Source organism: Meriones unguiculatus, chromosome 9 (assembly GCF_030254825.1).
Source record: "Meriones unguiculatus strain TT.TT164.6M chromosome 9, Bangor_MerUng_6.1, whole genome shotgun sequence".
NCBI classification, from domain to species: Eukaryota; Metazoa; Chordata; class Mammalia; order Rodentia; family Muridae; genus Meriones; species Meriones unguiculatus.
Genome location: NC_083357.1, coordinates 50,722,640 through 50,737,594, shown reverse-complemented (window position 1 = coordinate 50,737,594; position 14,955 = coordinate 50,722,640). Strand labels below are relative to the sequence as shown.

General features: G+C 48.1%; 1 protein-coding gene and 1 pseudogene across 1 annotated transcript; both read right to left on the bottom strand.

Annotated features, from left to right (window-relative positions):
• On the bottom strand, positions 1 to 4,587 carry LOC110565881 (mast cell protease 8-like; annotated as a pseudogene).
• A 7,672-nt stretch (positions 4,588 to 12,259) lies between these two features.
• On the bottom strand, positions 12,260 to 14,955 carry LOC110565885 (cathepsin G-like). Its single transcript, XM_021663660.2, has 5 exons — positions 14,767 to 14,955; positions 13,899 to 14,046; positions 13,379 to 13,514; positions 12,931 to 13,185; positions 12,260 to 12,533 (listed from the first exon to the last, which is right to left on the bottom strand). Exons 1-5 carry the CDS (start codon positions 14,819 to 14,821, stop codon positions 12,318 to 12,320), a joined length of 810 nt encoding a protein of 269 aa, XP_021519335.1. The 5' UTR covers positions 14,822 to 14,955; the 3' UTR covers positions 12,260 to 12,317.

Here is a 14,955-nt window from a genome sequence, read left to right as displayed (position 1 = left end):
CTAGGGCTGTTTAAGCAGTCTCATTGTTTTCTGAATATGAGGCATAAAGCTGGAGATTCTGGTGAATATTCGAGGAGGTCGCCCGGTACAATAGTGATGACTAACAGGGCTGTGGGCTACATTGTCACACACAAAGAGTCCCCTGGGATCTCCCTGGGGGGAGGGGGGGGAAGGATTCATAATAAATACTCTCTTATCATTTCTTTCCAGGCTCATTTTCTCCCTGTTCTCTGTTTCCACTGATGCCTGGGTTTTTGGAAGGGAAAGGCTGTGTGCCACCATCTGGATGGAGGCAGATGAACTCTGTGACACACTAGAGTATTGCCACCTGGCTGTGACCTTTCCACAGCTTAACTAGACCCAAGTCTCCTATTTTCCCATGGTGACAAGACAAAAGATTGGCTGCGGGAAAATGCCGGATCCCTGGATGTTTATCCTGACCCATACTCTAGAGTGGCATCTGTTCTATAGTGGCTGTGTGTCGCTCTGTCCCTGGGCAACGCTTGAAGATCGTTATGTCCTTACCCCATCACTCGCCTTCTTCTCGTTGGGACTTCCCACACAGAGATGAATGGAGTTGCTGCAGTCTTTGGAGATTTCTTGGCACATCTGGCTTTTTTGAACTTCTTGATTCAATCCTGAAGTGTGTTAGACTTCATTGGCCAGTTTTCCCCAGCCTGCCACTGTGCATGCCTGCCCAGGTTTCAAGCAGCCCTGGCTCTTCGGAAGGGCAATTGTCTTCACAGCACCATTGAGGTTCGCTTTGTGTTCCAGCTGGTCAGAAAGATGAAGAACAATGCTTTAGGTCTGGCCCTCTCAGCAAGCTTAAAGCAAGGATGGGGTTGCCTGTATCTTTCCCCTTTGCAAAGCTCCCCTTCCTCCAGCCTCATTCTATTGCCCTGCGACCCATGGACCAGCCACCCAGACGAGAGGACTGGACTGATACACTAGTCATGTGCGGGAGTACCTAGAGGTCAGCAAATGGTACCTTCAGTAGCATGATGTCATTAACCAGTGTTTTCTATTAAAGCCCTATTAAGGGAAGGGTTTGCAAACAGGAATGACCTGGGTGTTTTTCCTTTCCTTGATATTGTGAGCCCCCAAGGTTACGCTTACATCACTGTGAAAAAAAAGGTGGATTAAGTACAACATAGGAGCAATGAAGCAGTCTCTAAAATGCAGGTTGGAGACTCAGCCTAACGCAGCACTTGGCTGAGTCAAATAGCAAGAAATTTCCGGGGAAAGTTGTGCTGTAAGCTTCTAAGAATCTCCTCAGTCACTCAGATCCTTCGCTGACACCACTGGCCCCAGGTTTCACAATCACGTTAGGTCAAATAGGAAAAAGTCAGGCTGCTTTTCACCTTTGGCCTTACGTGTTCAAGCACAGCCAGGATCTGTGGTTATCTGGTCATTCCCGGCAACGAAGACCCAGTTGCTCCTCCTTACCTTCCACTGCAGTGAGCTGCTGTCATTACTATGTCTTCTTCCCCGGGAAAACACCACACGGGTGGATGACTGATTTGCTGTCATAAAATATATGAATGCCACATTGGGTCAGGGGTACTGTTTGGCTTCTCTACCCTAAAACATATTTCCTGGAAAGAAGAACTTGTTGTGAACCTCTGGACTCATGGAAACTGTAACAGCCCTGGCGGCTGGAATGAGGGATATTTCGTGCCAGGAGGGTGTGCGGATGTGCCATGGTGGAGAAGAGAGAGTAGGGGTTGACACGCAGTGAGAAAGGGAGCCTGGCTCCTGCGGGGAACCCAGAGCCTGCACATGCCATCACTTCCCCCTGGTTCTGAGTTTCTGCTTGTGGTAATGATGCTGCAAGACTTTTCCTGGATCAAGTTAAACCTCACGTACACATTAGGAAGGAATTCATCATACATTGTCCGGAAGACCTAGAAAGCACTCCAGCCCACCACAGTCGCTCCTCTGTCTCAGGACTCACCAGATGTCCCGCTCAGCTAAGCTCTAGGCTGTGCCTGAGGGAGGCATGGAGCACTTTTGGCATTTTGGTTACTTTTTTTTTTTTTTTTTCTATTCTGATTCATGATACATAGTAAGTACACCACACAGGAACAAGATTGTTACATAATTAATTAAAAAAATCCCTCTCAAATGTGCTATGCCCGTAGCTGGGAGGAGAGTTTCTAATGTAGTCTGAACTCCAGCATAGATCTGTCTTTTTAAAGCCTTGAAGTTGTGTTCAGAATGAAGAAAGGAGGACACAGAGGGGTGGGGTCACAGGGGGATGGGGAAGTGGGCTGGAGGGTCCCGTTTTCAGCAGGCTGTGCAGCGGGGGTGAAGACACACTCTGCTGGTGTGTTGGGTTGGGTAACTGCCAGAGCACATGGTTCAGGAGGACATAGACCGACAGGGGTGGAACCTGGACCGACAGGGTGCCGCTGGAACCCTGAACAGATGTGTTCTTCTAGTCTTAACCCAGACGGCAGCCCTGCCTCAGGTGTGGTCGATTAGAACTTCCAGCCCTCAGTTCAACTGCATCGTTCCCCTCGGGTCCTATGATAGCTACAGTTCATCACGTTTGGGTGACTGAGATCTCACTCCCCAGGTGCCGTTGCTAGGAGGCTATTTAGCCAGTGCTAGAGCTGAGGTTCGGCAAACTTCTCAGGTAGAGCCTGACTGGGGCACCATGTATGTGTCAGGGCCACCACATGCCAGGCCTCTAGGGATGGGGAAGCCTGCTTACCTCCTTCAGTGCTGACTGGTAGGACAGCCGCCAGGAAGACCAGGAGGAGGAACGTCTTCAGAGGTCTGACCAGGTCTCAGTCATCATCTGTTCACTTCTCACAACTTTTAAACCACCAGGTGGGGAAAGCGCCCTGGGGCCAGAGACCGCTGATTTCCTGTGTGGTATTTAAGATCTGAGCTCTTGCTGCATTGTGTGGTGAGTGTGCTGGAAGCACATTGCAGTCTGTTGCTGGTAAGCATGACCACATTCCCCACAGGAATGCTGAGCTCTGAGAAGGGCAGAGGAGACTATTGAGGCCTTCCACACAAAGCAGAGGGCCAGGCCCTTCTCCTGTCAGTGCTCAGGAAATTTCAGTGTGATGCCTCTGTGTCTTGAATTTTTGATCAGGTAATCATCTCCTTTGAAAAAAAAATAATGTCTCTACATCTCATACTACTCTCTATGAGGAGGTATTCTCCCCCCCCAGCCAAGATCACAAGGACTTTTTGTTCCAGATTTAAAACAGCCCTTCTAAGGTACCCTAGAGAACAGCTGGACCATCTGTTGCCATCTCATGAGCTTTGAACACTACTAGGGCATGGGATGAAGGGTAAAGATTTAGGATGAGTCTTTAGTCTTTAGTGGTGTGTTGACAATGGTGTCAGGACGTTAGAAAATGACTGAACAGGGGACCACAGTCTATAGACTGTGTTCATAGACCACAGCGGTCTGTAAAGACGCTGGTGTCCATTTCGTCTTGACATTTGAACGGTTTAAAACATTTCATCACCAAGTAGAGGTGAAGAGCAGACACAAAGCTGTGCTGTTTGTGCTGAGTTTCTGCCTTTGCTCCTGTCCCTCAGTGTCCAGGGAACAATGGGATCAAGGCAAAGCTCTCTACTGCTCATTTCTCCGTCTCTGTGGAGGAATCAGCTGTAGTTCTTTTTTTAATTTTTAATTTTATTTTTATTAATTAGTTTATTCACTTTTTATCCCAGCTGTAGCCCCCTCTCTCCTCCCCTCCCAATCCCACCCTCCTTCCCTCTTCTTCTCCTATGCCCCTCCCCCAGTCCAATGATAGGGGAGGTCTTCCTCCCCTTCCATCTGACCCTAGTCTATCAGGTCTTATCAGGACTGGCTGCATTGTCTTCCTCTGTGGCCTGGTAAGGGTGCTCCCTCCTCAGGGTGAGGTGATCAAAGAGCCAGCCCATGAGTTCATGTCAGAGACGGCCCCTGTTCCTCTTGGACACTGAGCTGCCATGGGCTACTTCTGTGCAGGGGTTTTAGGTTATCACCATGTATGGTCCATGTTTGGAGTATCAGTCTCCGAAAAGACCCCCGGGCCCAGATTCTTTGGTTCTGTTGCTCTCCTTGTGGACAGGTCTGTACATGTAGGTGTCTGGAGATCATTGGCTTTGAACGTGAAACTCAAGCGCATCTCCTTGTAGAACACCAGAGTCAGCCTGACACTGAGGTCACTCATCTCGGCACCCCTGTCATGCAGCAGAGACAGGAGGAGACTTGTGAGGTAGCTGCATGCAGTCCTCATGCTGAAGGGCACATCTCACACCGAGGCTGGAGCAGGCAAACATTCTCCCCCAGGGGATGGTAAAGGGATTCTTGTCATTCTGAAACTCTGCTATTTCATTTGTATCCTTTCCCCACCAACTTGCAAATGGTGAACACATTCTGCCATGGTGGAGTAATGATTAAGTACCTGTGTGGCACCACATGCCTGCCAAAACAACCTCCATGAGTTTACAGGCACAAAAAAAAGATGGGAGATTACAGTGTTTCTCCCGCGCGGCTGCCTATCGTTTAACTGCATCTGCCCTGCTCCGTCACAGTTTTCACTTGTGATTTCTCACATCGTGATAGCGTTGCCACATTTTCCCGGTGGTTAAACATCTTTTGAGTTCCTGGGACAGGCCCCTGGGCTAGCCTGCTGCCTCACACAGGGCTCACAGCTCCTCTCTCTCAGGGCTTCCTGGCAACCAGTTTGCAGGTCAAGCAGCCCCACCGTGACTGGCCCTGGCGCTCCCTGTGGCCCTTCTCAGAGCTGACTGCTGCTCTGACAGAGGGATGGAGATGAAGTCTGTGTGTAGTTGCCTTAGGCCTTTGTGAGTAGAAAGAAGGCAAACACATGGGCTCACACTTTAATTGGGTAACGTACATATGTAATACATGTGAGTGAGAGGACCGGAGGGCAAGGACAAAAGGAGCCAGGAAAAAGTGCATGAAAGTGGCGGGGGGGGGGGAGGGGGGAGAAACGTCTCATGTCTGATGGAAAAAAGAATCACCAAGGTCCTGTAGAATAAACTCAGACAAGTGTCCAGGCCATGCAAGCCTGGTCCCCTTCTGACTTTGGTCTCTCTTTCCCTGCCCTCTCTTTAGACAGTGCCTGTGTGTCCTTGTCACCTACAACTTTTGTTTCTGTGTAGTGTGCAGGGGCTGCATCTAGGCCTGTGGTAGCCACGCTGGGGACCACTCTTCCTGTGCCTGGAAATCCCAGAGCTCCAGAGAAGGAGGCCGTGGCAATACTCTACCTGAACAGCGGGTGGCACTGTCCATCTTCTAACATCTTAGTCCATTGAAGATTTGATCTTCCGCTCTTCCCAGAGTTTGTTTAAAAAAATAAAAATGCCATTGCTGCAAAATGTAGAAAACACAAGTTTGACAGTTTTAGCTGTTTCCACTAATGAAGTGCAGTGGTGGTTTAATACAGCTATCAACAACATTCTTCTTGGACACTGTTCACCTTTGTATGGAGATGCTGAACCTGTATGATCATGCTGCCCTGTGGGTCCTCCTGTCTGACCCTACTGTGTCTCTGTGCCTTGTGGGGGACTGTTGCACAACCACCAGTATCCTGAGCGTGATGCTACCTCCTGTTTCATACATGGTCATTTCTTTATTTACCAACCAGACCTTAGAAATTCTATGTATACACTCTGGACTGTGGAGGGCCTAGAAAACGGAGAACATGTGAAAACCTGAGCGAGTGCTGGGAGGAAGGAAGCCTGAATCCATCCTTCTGATCTGGACCACTAGGATGACTCTTCTAGGAAGGAGTTTGCGCCCACAGTCTATTCTCCTGAGTGCTGGAAGCCCGACTCCAGGGTTTGGGTTAGCACAGTTTTGGACATTTTGGAAGAAAACCCTTGAGCCAGGTGCCTGAGACAGCATCCCTGCTGTGTCCCTCAGCACCTAGAATAGTCCTGGGGAAGAAGGGGGGTCCTAGGGCTGTGCAAGTCTTGACTTGATTTCATGTTCCCAACCAGAGAGGATGGGACTTAGGGTCCACACGTTGCCCTCACAGTGGTTCCCGGGGCCAGGGCCTGGACTGTGCTTTGTCTCCTGAAGATACCGCAGGCCCCTGAGTGACACAGAACTAACGAAAAGAGCCACTATCCCCTGGCCCTCTGCTCTTGTCGGGTGCTGGGCTTGGTGTTCTCTGTAAGTGAGGGTTTCAGGGCTGTTGACTCATGGACAGCAAGTTAATCAGTGTGATTAGGCCTGGAACACAGGAGGCCAGTTGAGTTATTTTCATTTTCTGCTCAGATGGAGCTACTTGTTAGAGAGTGACCAGTCCTGTTGATGCTGCTTCTCACAGTATTCTTCTAGAGACACACTTACATTCCTGATTGTTGACATGGTGTTTTATAATATCGTACTTGGTCGTAATGTATCCACAGACTCTTTGTTTTTGACCTTTAACAATTGTTTTTGGGATCATAATATAATTGCAATAGTACTCTGTTCCCTTTTCTCCCTCCAAACTCTCCAATATATGCCAGTCTCCCACCCCCCCATTCTCCTTTAAATCCACGGCCTTATAAAAACCTAATAGTTATTATATTCATATATGCATTTACATACAGATACATTTTTAAATATAACCTGTGGAGTTCCCATAATGCTGCTTGTGTGTATGTTTCTCGGGCTGACCAGTTGGCACTGGGCAACCAAGTGGTGTGCTCTTCCTGGGGGGAAAACGATCTCTCTTGCTCCCAGTTTCCTCAGTTGCCTGTAGTCCCTGTGTGGGGTTGAGGCTTTTTTTGTTTTGTTTTGTTTTGTTTTATTTGGCATGTTTCACTGGTGTCGTCCTTGTTTGCCACTCATTTCGGTGGCCATGGTTTTTGGTGAGACTTTCTGGTGTAGCTTCTGCTGTTCTAGGAGACACAATCTCACAGCAAAATCCCCGGTCCTCTGGCTCTTACAGTCTTTCTGCCCGCTCCTCCTCAACGCTCCCTGGGCCTTAGGTGCAGGAGTGGTACTTGAACGGGACCCCACAGCTCTCCGTGCTGATTGGTGACTGCGGGTTTCTGATGTGCTGTCTGTTGCAAAGAAACAGCCCTTGGAGAGGGGCACAGGCTGCACTTACGGGGCTAGGCTTATCTCTGGAGAAGGAAGTCTGTGGAAATAATTGTGGTGAAATATAATAATGAAGACTGTTTTAACCATTTTGGGGGACATGCCACCTAAATCTGGCCTTCAGCCATTCTTCATTTGTCTGAACTGCCCAGACTGTGGAGACGTTTATTGAACTTTTATTTTTGACAGATGTCTCTTTGAGGTCACTGCTGCTGTGTTTCCTGGTTGTCACCCCCACCCATAATGTCCTGCAGGCTCAGGGATGGTGTCCTTAGCTTCAGTCACTGTCTTCTCCCTTTTCTTTCTTTCTTTCTTTTTTTTTTTTTTTCAGAACTACTCAGTTCTGGATAGTGGATAGTCACGGCAATCCTGAAAATTAACAGGCTGCTTGAACTGAGGTGGGTGCTGGGGACCAAACTCAGGCCTTTTCAAAGAGCACTAAGCATTCTTAGCTGCTGAGTCATCCCTCTAGCCCCAAAGCCTCTTTTCTTTAATTGCTGTTGTTTCATACACACAAATGCATAGATAAAGGACTCTAACCCACTGAGTTGGTTGTTGCTTTTATGTATGTAATTTCAGGGCTGACTGCTGGGTATTGGATGTCCAATCTTGAGCAAGGGTGCTCCTTCTGTTCTCAACATTCCTTCGCTGCCTAACTTCCTGTAGGGTTAGAGCGCCGTGACATTCTGCATTTCTGTGTCACCGTGTCTACTGGGATCTGATACTTCTTCAGGTCTTGTTCATGTTGTTGAGACATCATGAATGAACTCACAGAATGTTGCTATTTAAAGCATTACACCACCACCAGTAGGATATTAAAGCAGATGCTGAGACTCAGAGCCAAACTTTGGGCAGAGTGCAGGGAATCTTATGAAAGAAAGGGGAGATAGAAAGACCTGGAGGGGACAGGAGCTCCACAAAGAGAGCAACAGAACCAAAAAATATGGGCCCTGGGGTCTTTTCTGGGACTGATACTCCAAACAAGGACCATTCATGGAGATAACCTAGAACCCTTGCACAGATGTAGCCCATGGCAGCTCAGTGTCCAAATGGGTTCCCTAATAATGGGAACAGGGGCTGTCTCTGACATGAACTCAGTGGCCTGTTCTTTGATCACCTTCCCCTGAGTGGGGAGCAGCCTCACCAGGCCACAGAGGAAGACAATGCAGCCAGTCCTGATGAGACTTGATAGGCTAGGGTCAGATGGAAGGGGAGGAGGACCTCCCTTATCAGTGGACTGGTGGAGGGGTATGGGAGGAGATGAGGGAGGGATTGGGAGAGGATTTTAGGGAAGGGGCTACAGCTGGGATACAAAGTGAATAAATTGTAATAAAGAAAAAATTTAAAAAAGAATAAGTATTTAGAATGCAGTAAGGAGCTATGCTGGTTTAATAGAGTGGTGGTGGTAGGTTCTCCTCTAAAATCCATGACCCCAACTAGCTGCAGTAAGTTGGTTAGATTGCCAGTGTCCAGATGATTGTCCTCCTATTGAGCGGGCTTTCAATCTAACTGGACAGCTGTTGGTTACTGCCAGGATGTATGTGCCCCTATGGCTGTCTCGTTAGCATGGTCACCGTTGTGGTTCACAGGTGTCACAGCAGGTTAAGGGATTGGTTGCTCCCCTCCCCTGGCAGTTTGCAGAGACCTTCCACTACTGCCATAGCTGGTCCTAAGGGAAGAAGTTTTCAGCTTAGAACCAGCTTAGACCCTTTGGGCCCTGTGTCTAAGGTGTGTGGTGTTTTCGGCAACAGGGACTTACTTCAAGATCTGGAAGACAACTAAGGGCAACAGAAATAACCTTCCTTGTTTTAGAAGTCTCTTGGACTCCCTTGGTCAACAACTCAAAAAGAGCTTTTCCATGCCTGGTACTGGAGTTTCCTTAGAGAGTACCTGGCTCTTGGGGTAAGTGTTGTTGGCTCAAGTGACAGCTATATATGTACATACATACATACATATGTACATATATACATATTTACACCTGTTATATGTAATTTTACATAAGTAAAAAATAATATGGGTCCTTTCCCAAGCATCCTAATTATTATGTTTCATCTTCTCTCCCTTTGCTGTATCAACCTTCTCTTCCCCTCCTGAGTCTCCCCCACTTTCCTCCTATTTACTTTTCACCTAAGCTTCATCACAAAAGCCTCTGAGGATAAAGCCCCAAGGACCTGTGAGTGCATTGGTGTGAGAGATTAACCCAGTATTAGATTATTAAACATTTATGCTCACCACTGCATCTTCAGAGCCAGGGCTGCCCTGGAAATTGGCTGCGTCTCACAAGCATGTACATTTTGATGGAGGGAGGGCACAGCATTCCAAGGCTCTTACACATAAGGCCGAAGAAACACAGGTGCTCCTCAGGCAAGGGCGTGGTGAATCTATCGGATGTGATGCCGACAGTTGTTAGCAGGGGGATGGACTGATGTGTGTTGAGACAGGTGAATGACTGGATGGTGTGTATGTTTTGAACGTGAGTAGATGACCAGGACTCCGCTGAGGATCCAGCTCAGAATCTTTTTGCTGAGATGTAGGGTAGGTGGGCATCACAGGACTCCCCTGGCTGGCACCACTGTCACAACAGGTAGTTAATAAATGCGCTGAGACTCTCACCAGGGGGTGTTACACACACAGTGTGATTGGGTGCTGGTGTAGAGAGAAGTCTCCTCATCCCTCAGGCCCTTCAGATCTGCTTACTCCATCGGGCACAGGGATTTGGTCATGAGAAGAGCACAATACTGGGCATTTGGCAATTCAACATTTTCCTTCAGAGGAGGATTCCTTCACAGCCTAGACCTACCCATGTTAGCGGGTCAAAACCCCAAGTGAGACTTTAAGTCCTGAGTATATGTGAATGTGTATGTGTGTATGGAGCAGTGAGTTAAGAACATGGAAACAGGGGGCGGGAGAGATGGCTCAGTTGGTAAGAGCAGTGGCTGCTCTTCCAAGGGACCCAGGTTTAATTCCCAGCACTTACATGGCAGCTCACAACTGTCTGTAACTCCAGTTCTAAGGGTTCTGACACCTTCACACTGATGCCCATAAAATAAAATAAATTATTTAAAAAAAAAACATGGAAACAGCTGGGCATGATTGTGCAGTGCCTTTGTTCCCAGCATTCAGGGATGTAGAGGCAGGCAGATCCCTGTGGCTTTGAGGCCAGCCTGGTCTACAAAAGTCCAGGACAGCCAGAGCTACACAGAGAGAAACCCTGTCACAAACAAAACAAAACAAATATCAAACAACAAACAAACAAAAAACAACAAACAAACAAAAAACAAGAAACAAACAAAAAAGTGCCAAAGAAGTGTGAAGGTGAGGTCAGGGTGTGCAGGATCTCCTGGGGACGAGGCATCAGGACCTTATGGAGTCGTGGAAACCTTCCTAAATAGAAGTCAGATAGGAGACATGACCTTGGAAGTGCTGACAGGACCAGGAGGACATGCAAAGAGGCGAGGCTGCCCTTGGGTTTCCTCACTGCCAAGTAGGGACTGGGGTTCTGAGGAAATGTCTCAGGACAAATGGTGGGGTGGTTTCCACTGTTCTCTGCTCTTCCTACCTTGTCGGGAGGAGTTCCCTCCATTTGCCAGTATAAACATTTAATAAGGAGAGTGTCATCCCCCAGGACCTGCAAATATTGATAATTTCTAGGAGCATGCCGTTCTCCCCCAGGGAGTCACTGAGTGATGCACTATTGGCTAGTTTTGTTGACCACGGCCTACGCTGACGATTAAACCAATGACCTTCTGACAGGAGTTACAGGTAAAACAATGAATTCCCCAAAGCCTTTGTGCATATGCCCAGTTGGATTTGTTCAGCCATTATTTCACTTCAGACCACAGAACCTGAAGAGGCTCAGCTTGTGAGCGTCACACTGTCAGGTGTGACTAACATTTTGATGTACCTGAAGCCTTTTCCAGAGGCATCTGTGCAGTTACTTTCAGATGTTTCAAGTCTGATGTTGATCATCTTTTACTTGATGTAGACAGCCATAGGCTAATCTTTAGGTAAACACATCATTTTTTTTAAGTCAACATTTTGTTTGCAGTTTAATATAACTTCAGAGTACTAACAGTATGAAGCAGACCTTCCTCACTGACCACTGGTCTGCAGCGCAGTGCTCCTGCTGGGATGTGAGGTTTCAGACAAGAACTACCATCTCTGGGGGACATGGCCTTGCCTCTATTTTGATCTTTGTGACTCATGCTGCTATGAAAATTGGGCATGTGTTCATAGCAATGTTCTATTTTCCCCCTCTCTTCCAGTCCTTGTGTAGTTTAATCTTTAGCATTTGTGTGCATCGATGGTTTATTTTTAGTGTGGTGTAAGGAATTCATTCAATACTATCCAGTTGTCCTAATACCACTTCTTTTTTTTTTTTTAAAGATTTATTTATTATTCATACATTATTCTGCCGCATGTACATGCCAGAAGAGGGCACAGGATCTCATCATAGGTGGCTATGAGCCACCATGTGGTTGCTGGGAATTGAACTCAGGACCTTTGGTAGAACAGCCAGTGCTCTTAACCTCTGAGCCATCTCTCCAGCCCCCTAATACCACTTCTTAAAAGTTTATTGTTCTCGTGGGTTTGAAATTTGTCTTAAATGGGGCTTTAATGGAGTTTCAACTCTGTTGATTTGATCGGGCTTATCTGTCTGCATAGTTCATCCCTGAGTTGGAGGGTTTCAGGGAGAGAGAACTTTGCCCTGGGGAGAGGAGTTGGTTCAGAGAGTGAGGTGTGGGAGAGAGGGGACACATGGCTTAAAGAATGGAAAGCACTTGTCTGGATTCCAGGCTCTGGGTAGGTGATGGCTTTTGTTTGTCATGGGGAAAAAAAAACCCTCATTTTCTGGAGTAATTTTACTCTGTTCAGGCACATGATTTTGGATGCTCCTTTGACATTGGTACATGGACACCTAATGCCCATTTGAAGGGATTAGATGGGAGTGAAAGGTTACCCTGGTGAGTAGCCAGCCTAGTACAGACGCAGGTGGAATCCCTTTGCACGTTCTGCCATGCGAGGGAGAGGAGAGTTGTGATCTATTCAGCCGCCTCTCATCAGACAACAAATTGCTGGTGCCCAGACCTCAGACATCTCAAATGCAGCAAAATAAATGTCTGTTGTTTAGAATACCACTAACATACCACTCAGTAGTATTTTGACATAGGAGTTCAAACACATTAAGACAGCAGTAAATGATATTTAATAAACAAAAATATTTATGCTCCTCATTAGACGTTAATCAAGGCTGTAGAAATCCCCTAGAGCTGATGGCTGCCTCAGGTAGGGAGTCAGCAGGTTCTTGATGCCAAGGTGCAACGCGTCTCATTGTTCTCTTTATCCAAGGCATGAAGCTCTGGATCCTGGTGAATACGGCTGGAGGAGTACCATTACTGTCCCCATAGGAGACGATGCCCTGGGCCACATTGTTACACACCAGAGGACCACCAGAATCACCCTGTGGGCAGAGGAGGGAAAGGACATGAAGCTAGAGCTTCTGGCTCTTACTGCCCTATGATTCCAGTTTCCAGAGAAGGCATGGGTTGGTGAGCTTCTTCAGTTGCCTGTATATGGGGGATGGGCATTTGATGGGCTTGCAGGGGTCAAGCCCCTGGTCTTTCAGCTGTTGGGCTTCAGACCTGGCTAAAGTTACTGCCTTCAGCTCACTCCATCAAGGTACCTCCACCTTTCCTGGTAAGGCAAATTGTGGATCTTCCTGTCATTCCTGAAGAGGGAGAACCCTTTCCACTCTGGCCTAGCCCCCAGGCTTGAGGAAATGGAGCCTTGCCCTCCTGACATCTGTCAGCTCTGAGCCCCTTGTCCCAAGAAGTACTGGTAGGTGTTCACAGTCTTACAATGAATGCAGATTTCCTCTCTCTTGGGTTGCCCACACAGATCTGAGTCTGGCTGCGGTAGAATTCGAAGCGATTGCTGCACTTTTGGTCCCTCTGCACTCTTAGCTGCACCTCCTGGAGTACATTTGTTCCCCTGTTCCGGCTCACCAGGCCCCAGCCAGCCACTGTGCACAGATCCCCAGGCTGCAGTCTCTTGCTGGCCTGAGGCAGAGCCACGGGCTTCACCACTCGGCTCCTCTGGATTCTCCGACTCAGCTGTCAGGAGGAATGCAGGCATCCCAGCTCAGCTGGTATCTTTCACGGAAACCTAGGAATTCCTTGTCCCTCCCACCCCCACCATCCAGGACCCCTGCCCTGACTCCCTCCTCAATAGTCCCTGAACACAGAAATGCAACAAGCAGAGAGGGAGCGAGCAAGCCTGGAGAACCAGAGGTCAGGCTGTTCATACCTGCAGTAGCATGATGTCATTCTGGAAGATCTCTGGGTTGTAATCGGGATGGCGGATGGCTCTGAGCACAGTGATGTGTTGCTGGGTACTTTCTTGCCTCTGGATGTTGTGGGCCCCGAGGGTGACATTTATGGAGCTGCAGAAGAAAAGTTGGCTAAGAAGTAGATGTGATAACCAGGATCTTAGATCCAGTAGCTCAGCAGGGCTGATGAATAGCCCAAGAACAGAAAACCTGCAGCTGCAGAGAGTGAGGGGCACGGAGGGCCCTGGACTGGGGACAGCAGATTAAATGGATTCATAATCAGCTCCCAGTCTGGGCCTTCTGCCTTCACCTTCATTTTTGATATGCCCCTTTCTATGTACCGACCCTTGCTTCTTTCCCCCCTCCCATCTTGTTGATAGAATTAAAGGCAGAATGTTTCATTACATTTATACTCAATTGTCATAGCATACTTTCAGGTGGCTCCAAAGAGGAAGTTTTGGGGAGTCTGGCTTCCTGAGCAGCTCCCGAATTCCTCACCTTCCCCAGCAATGAGCTGCTGTCATGACGAAGTCCTCACGCACCAGAAATCCTCCACAAGCACCCAGCCCTTCTGGACTCCGGATCAGAAGAAACGCCATGTAGGGGTGGGAATGGGGCCTGGCCTCTCGGCCTCCAATGATCTTTCCTGCAAAGAAGCATCTGGCACTTACCAGTGTGCTTGGGAGCAGACAGAGCCTGGTGGGCTGCCTAAGAAAAGCTGAAAGTGGGGCAGGCGTGATAAGGGGGAGCTTCAGGAGATGTAAGGGGCAGGGAGAAGACTCCTGGGTTCCACAGCAATTACTCAAGCCTTCGGGGGAGATCATCCCCTTCCCAGACCTTTGTGTGTTCCCTCTCCAAGTGGAGAATGATGGTTGTTCCACAGGAGCCTGGCTCTGGCTACTGAGGAAAGACGCTTTTCCAGAGGGTGAACTTTCTCTGCTCCCTGGTACTTTCTTCCTCAGAGAGCATCCCATGGCCCAGAGTCTACCTCCTTGAACCATGGGACTAGACATGATTCTAGATGTGAGCAATGGGACTGTCACAGCTGTGTTCTTGTCTCTGGGCTTTGATGTTTGGGCTACTGAGTAAATTTATGTAGAAAAGTATTTATACAGTACTTTTTATGGCAGTTAAATTGGTTAATGTATGAGAGAGTATAACAGGTATAAGAAGACCCTCTCACGCATTAATTTACCGCCATGGCAACTCTAGGAGGCAATACTAGTATTATCCACACTTTATAAGGGACAAGGAAACAGGAAATGTGAGCAACTTTCTCAAAGAGACAGAGTTAGGATTTCTGCAGCAGGTCTAGTTCTAGATTATAGGGCAGGCTCAGAGCTCTGTGGTGTGGTTAGTCACTCACCTGCTTCATCCCCCCGGAGTAGAATAAAGGTCAACAGGAGCAGGAGCGGCTGCATCTTTCCAGAACCGCTGCTTTGTCAGTTGCTGCTTGTACTTCTCTCTGCCGGACTTTTATCCTGGCCTGGAGAGGAAGGAAGGGTCTGCAGAGGAGTCACAGTCCCGTTTTCCTGCTTGTGTGACAGGTTTCATC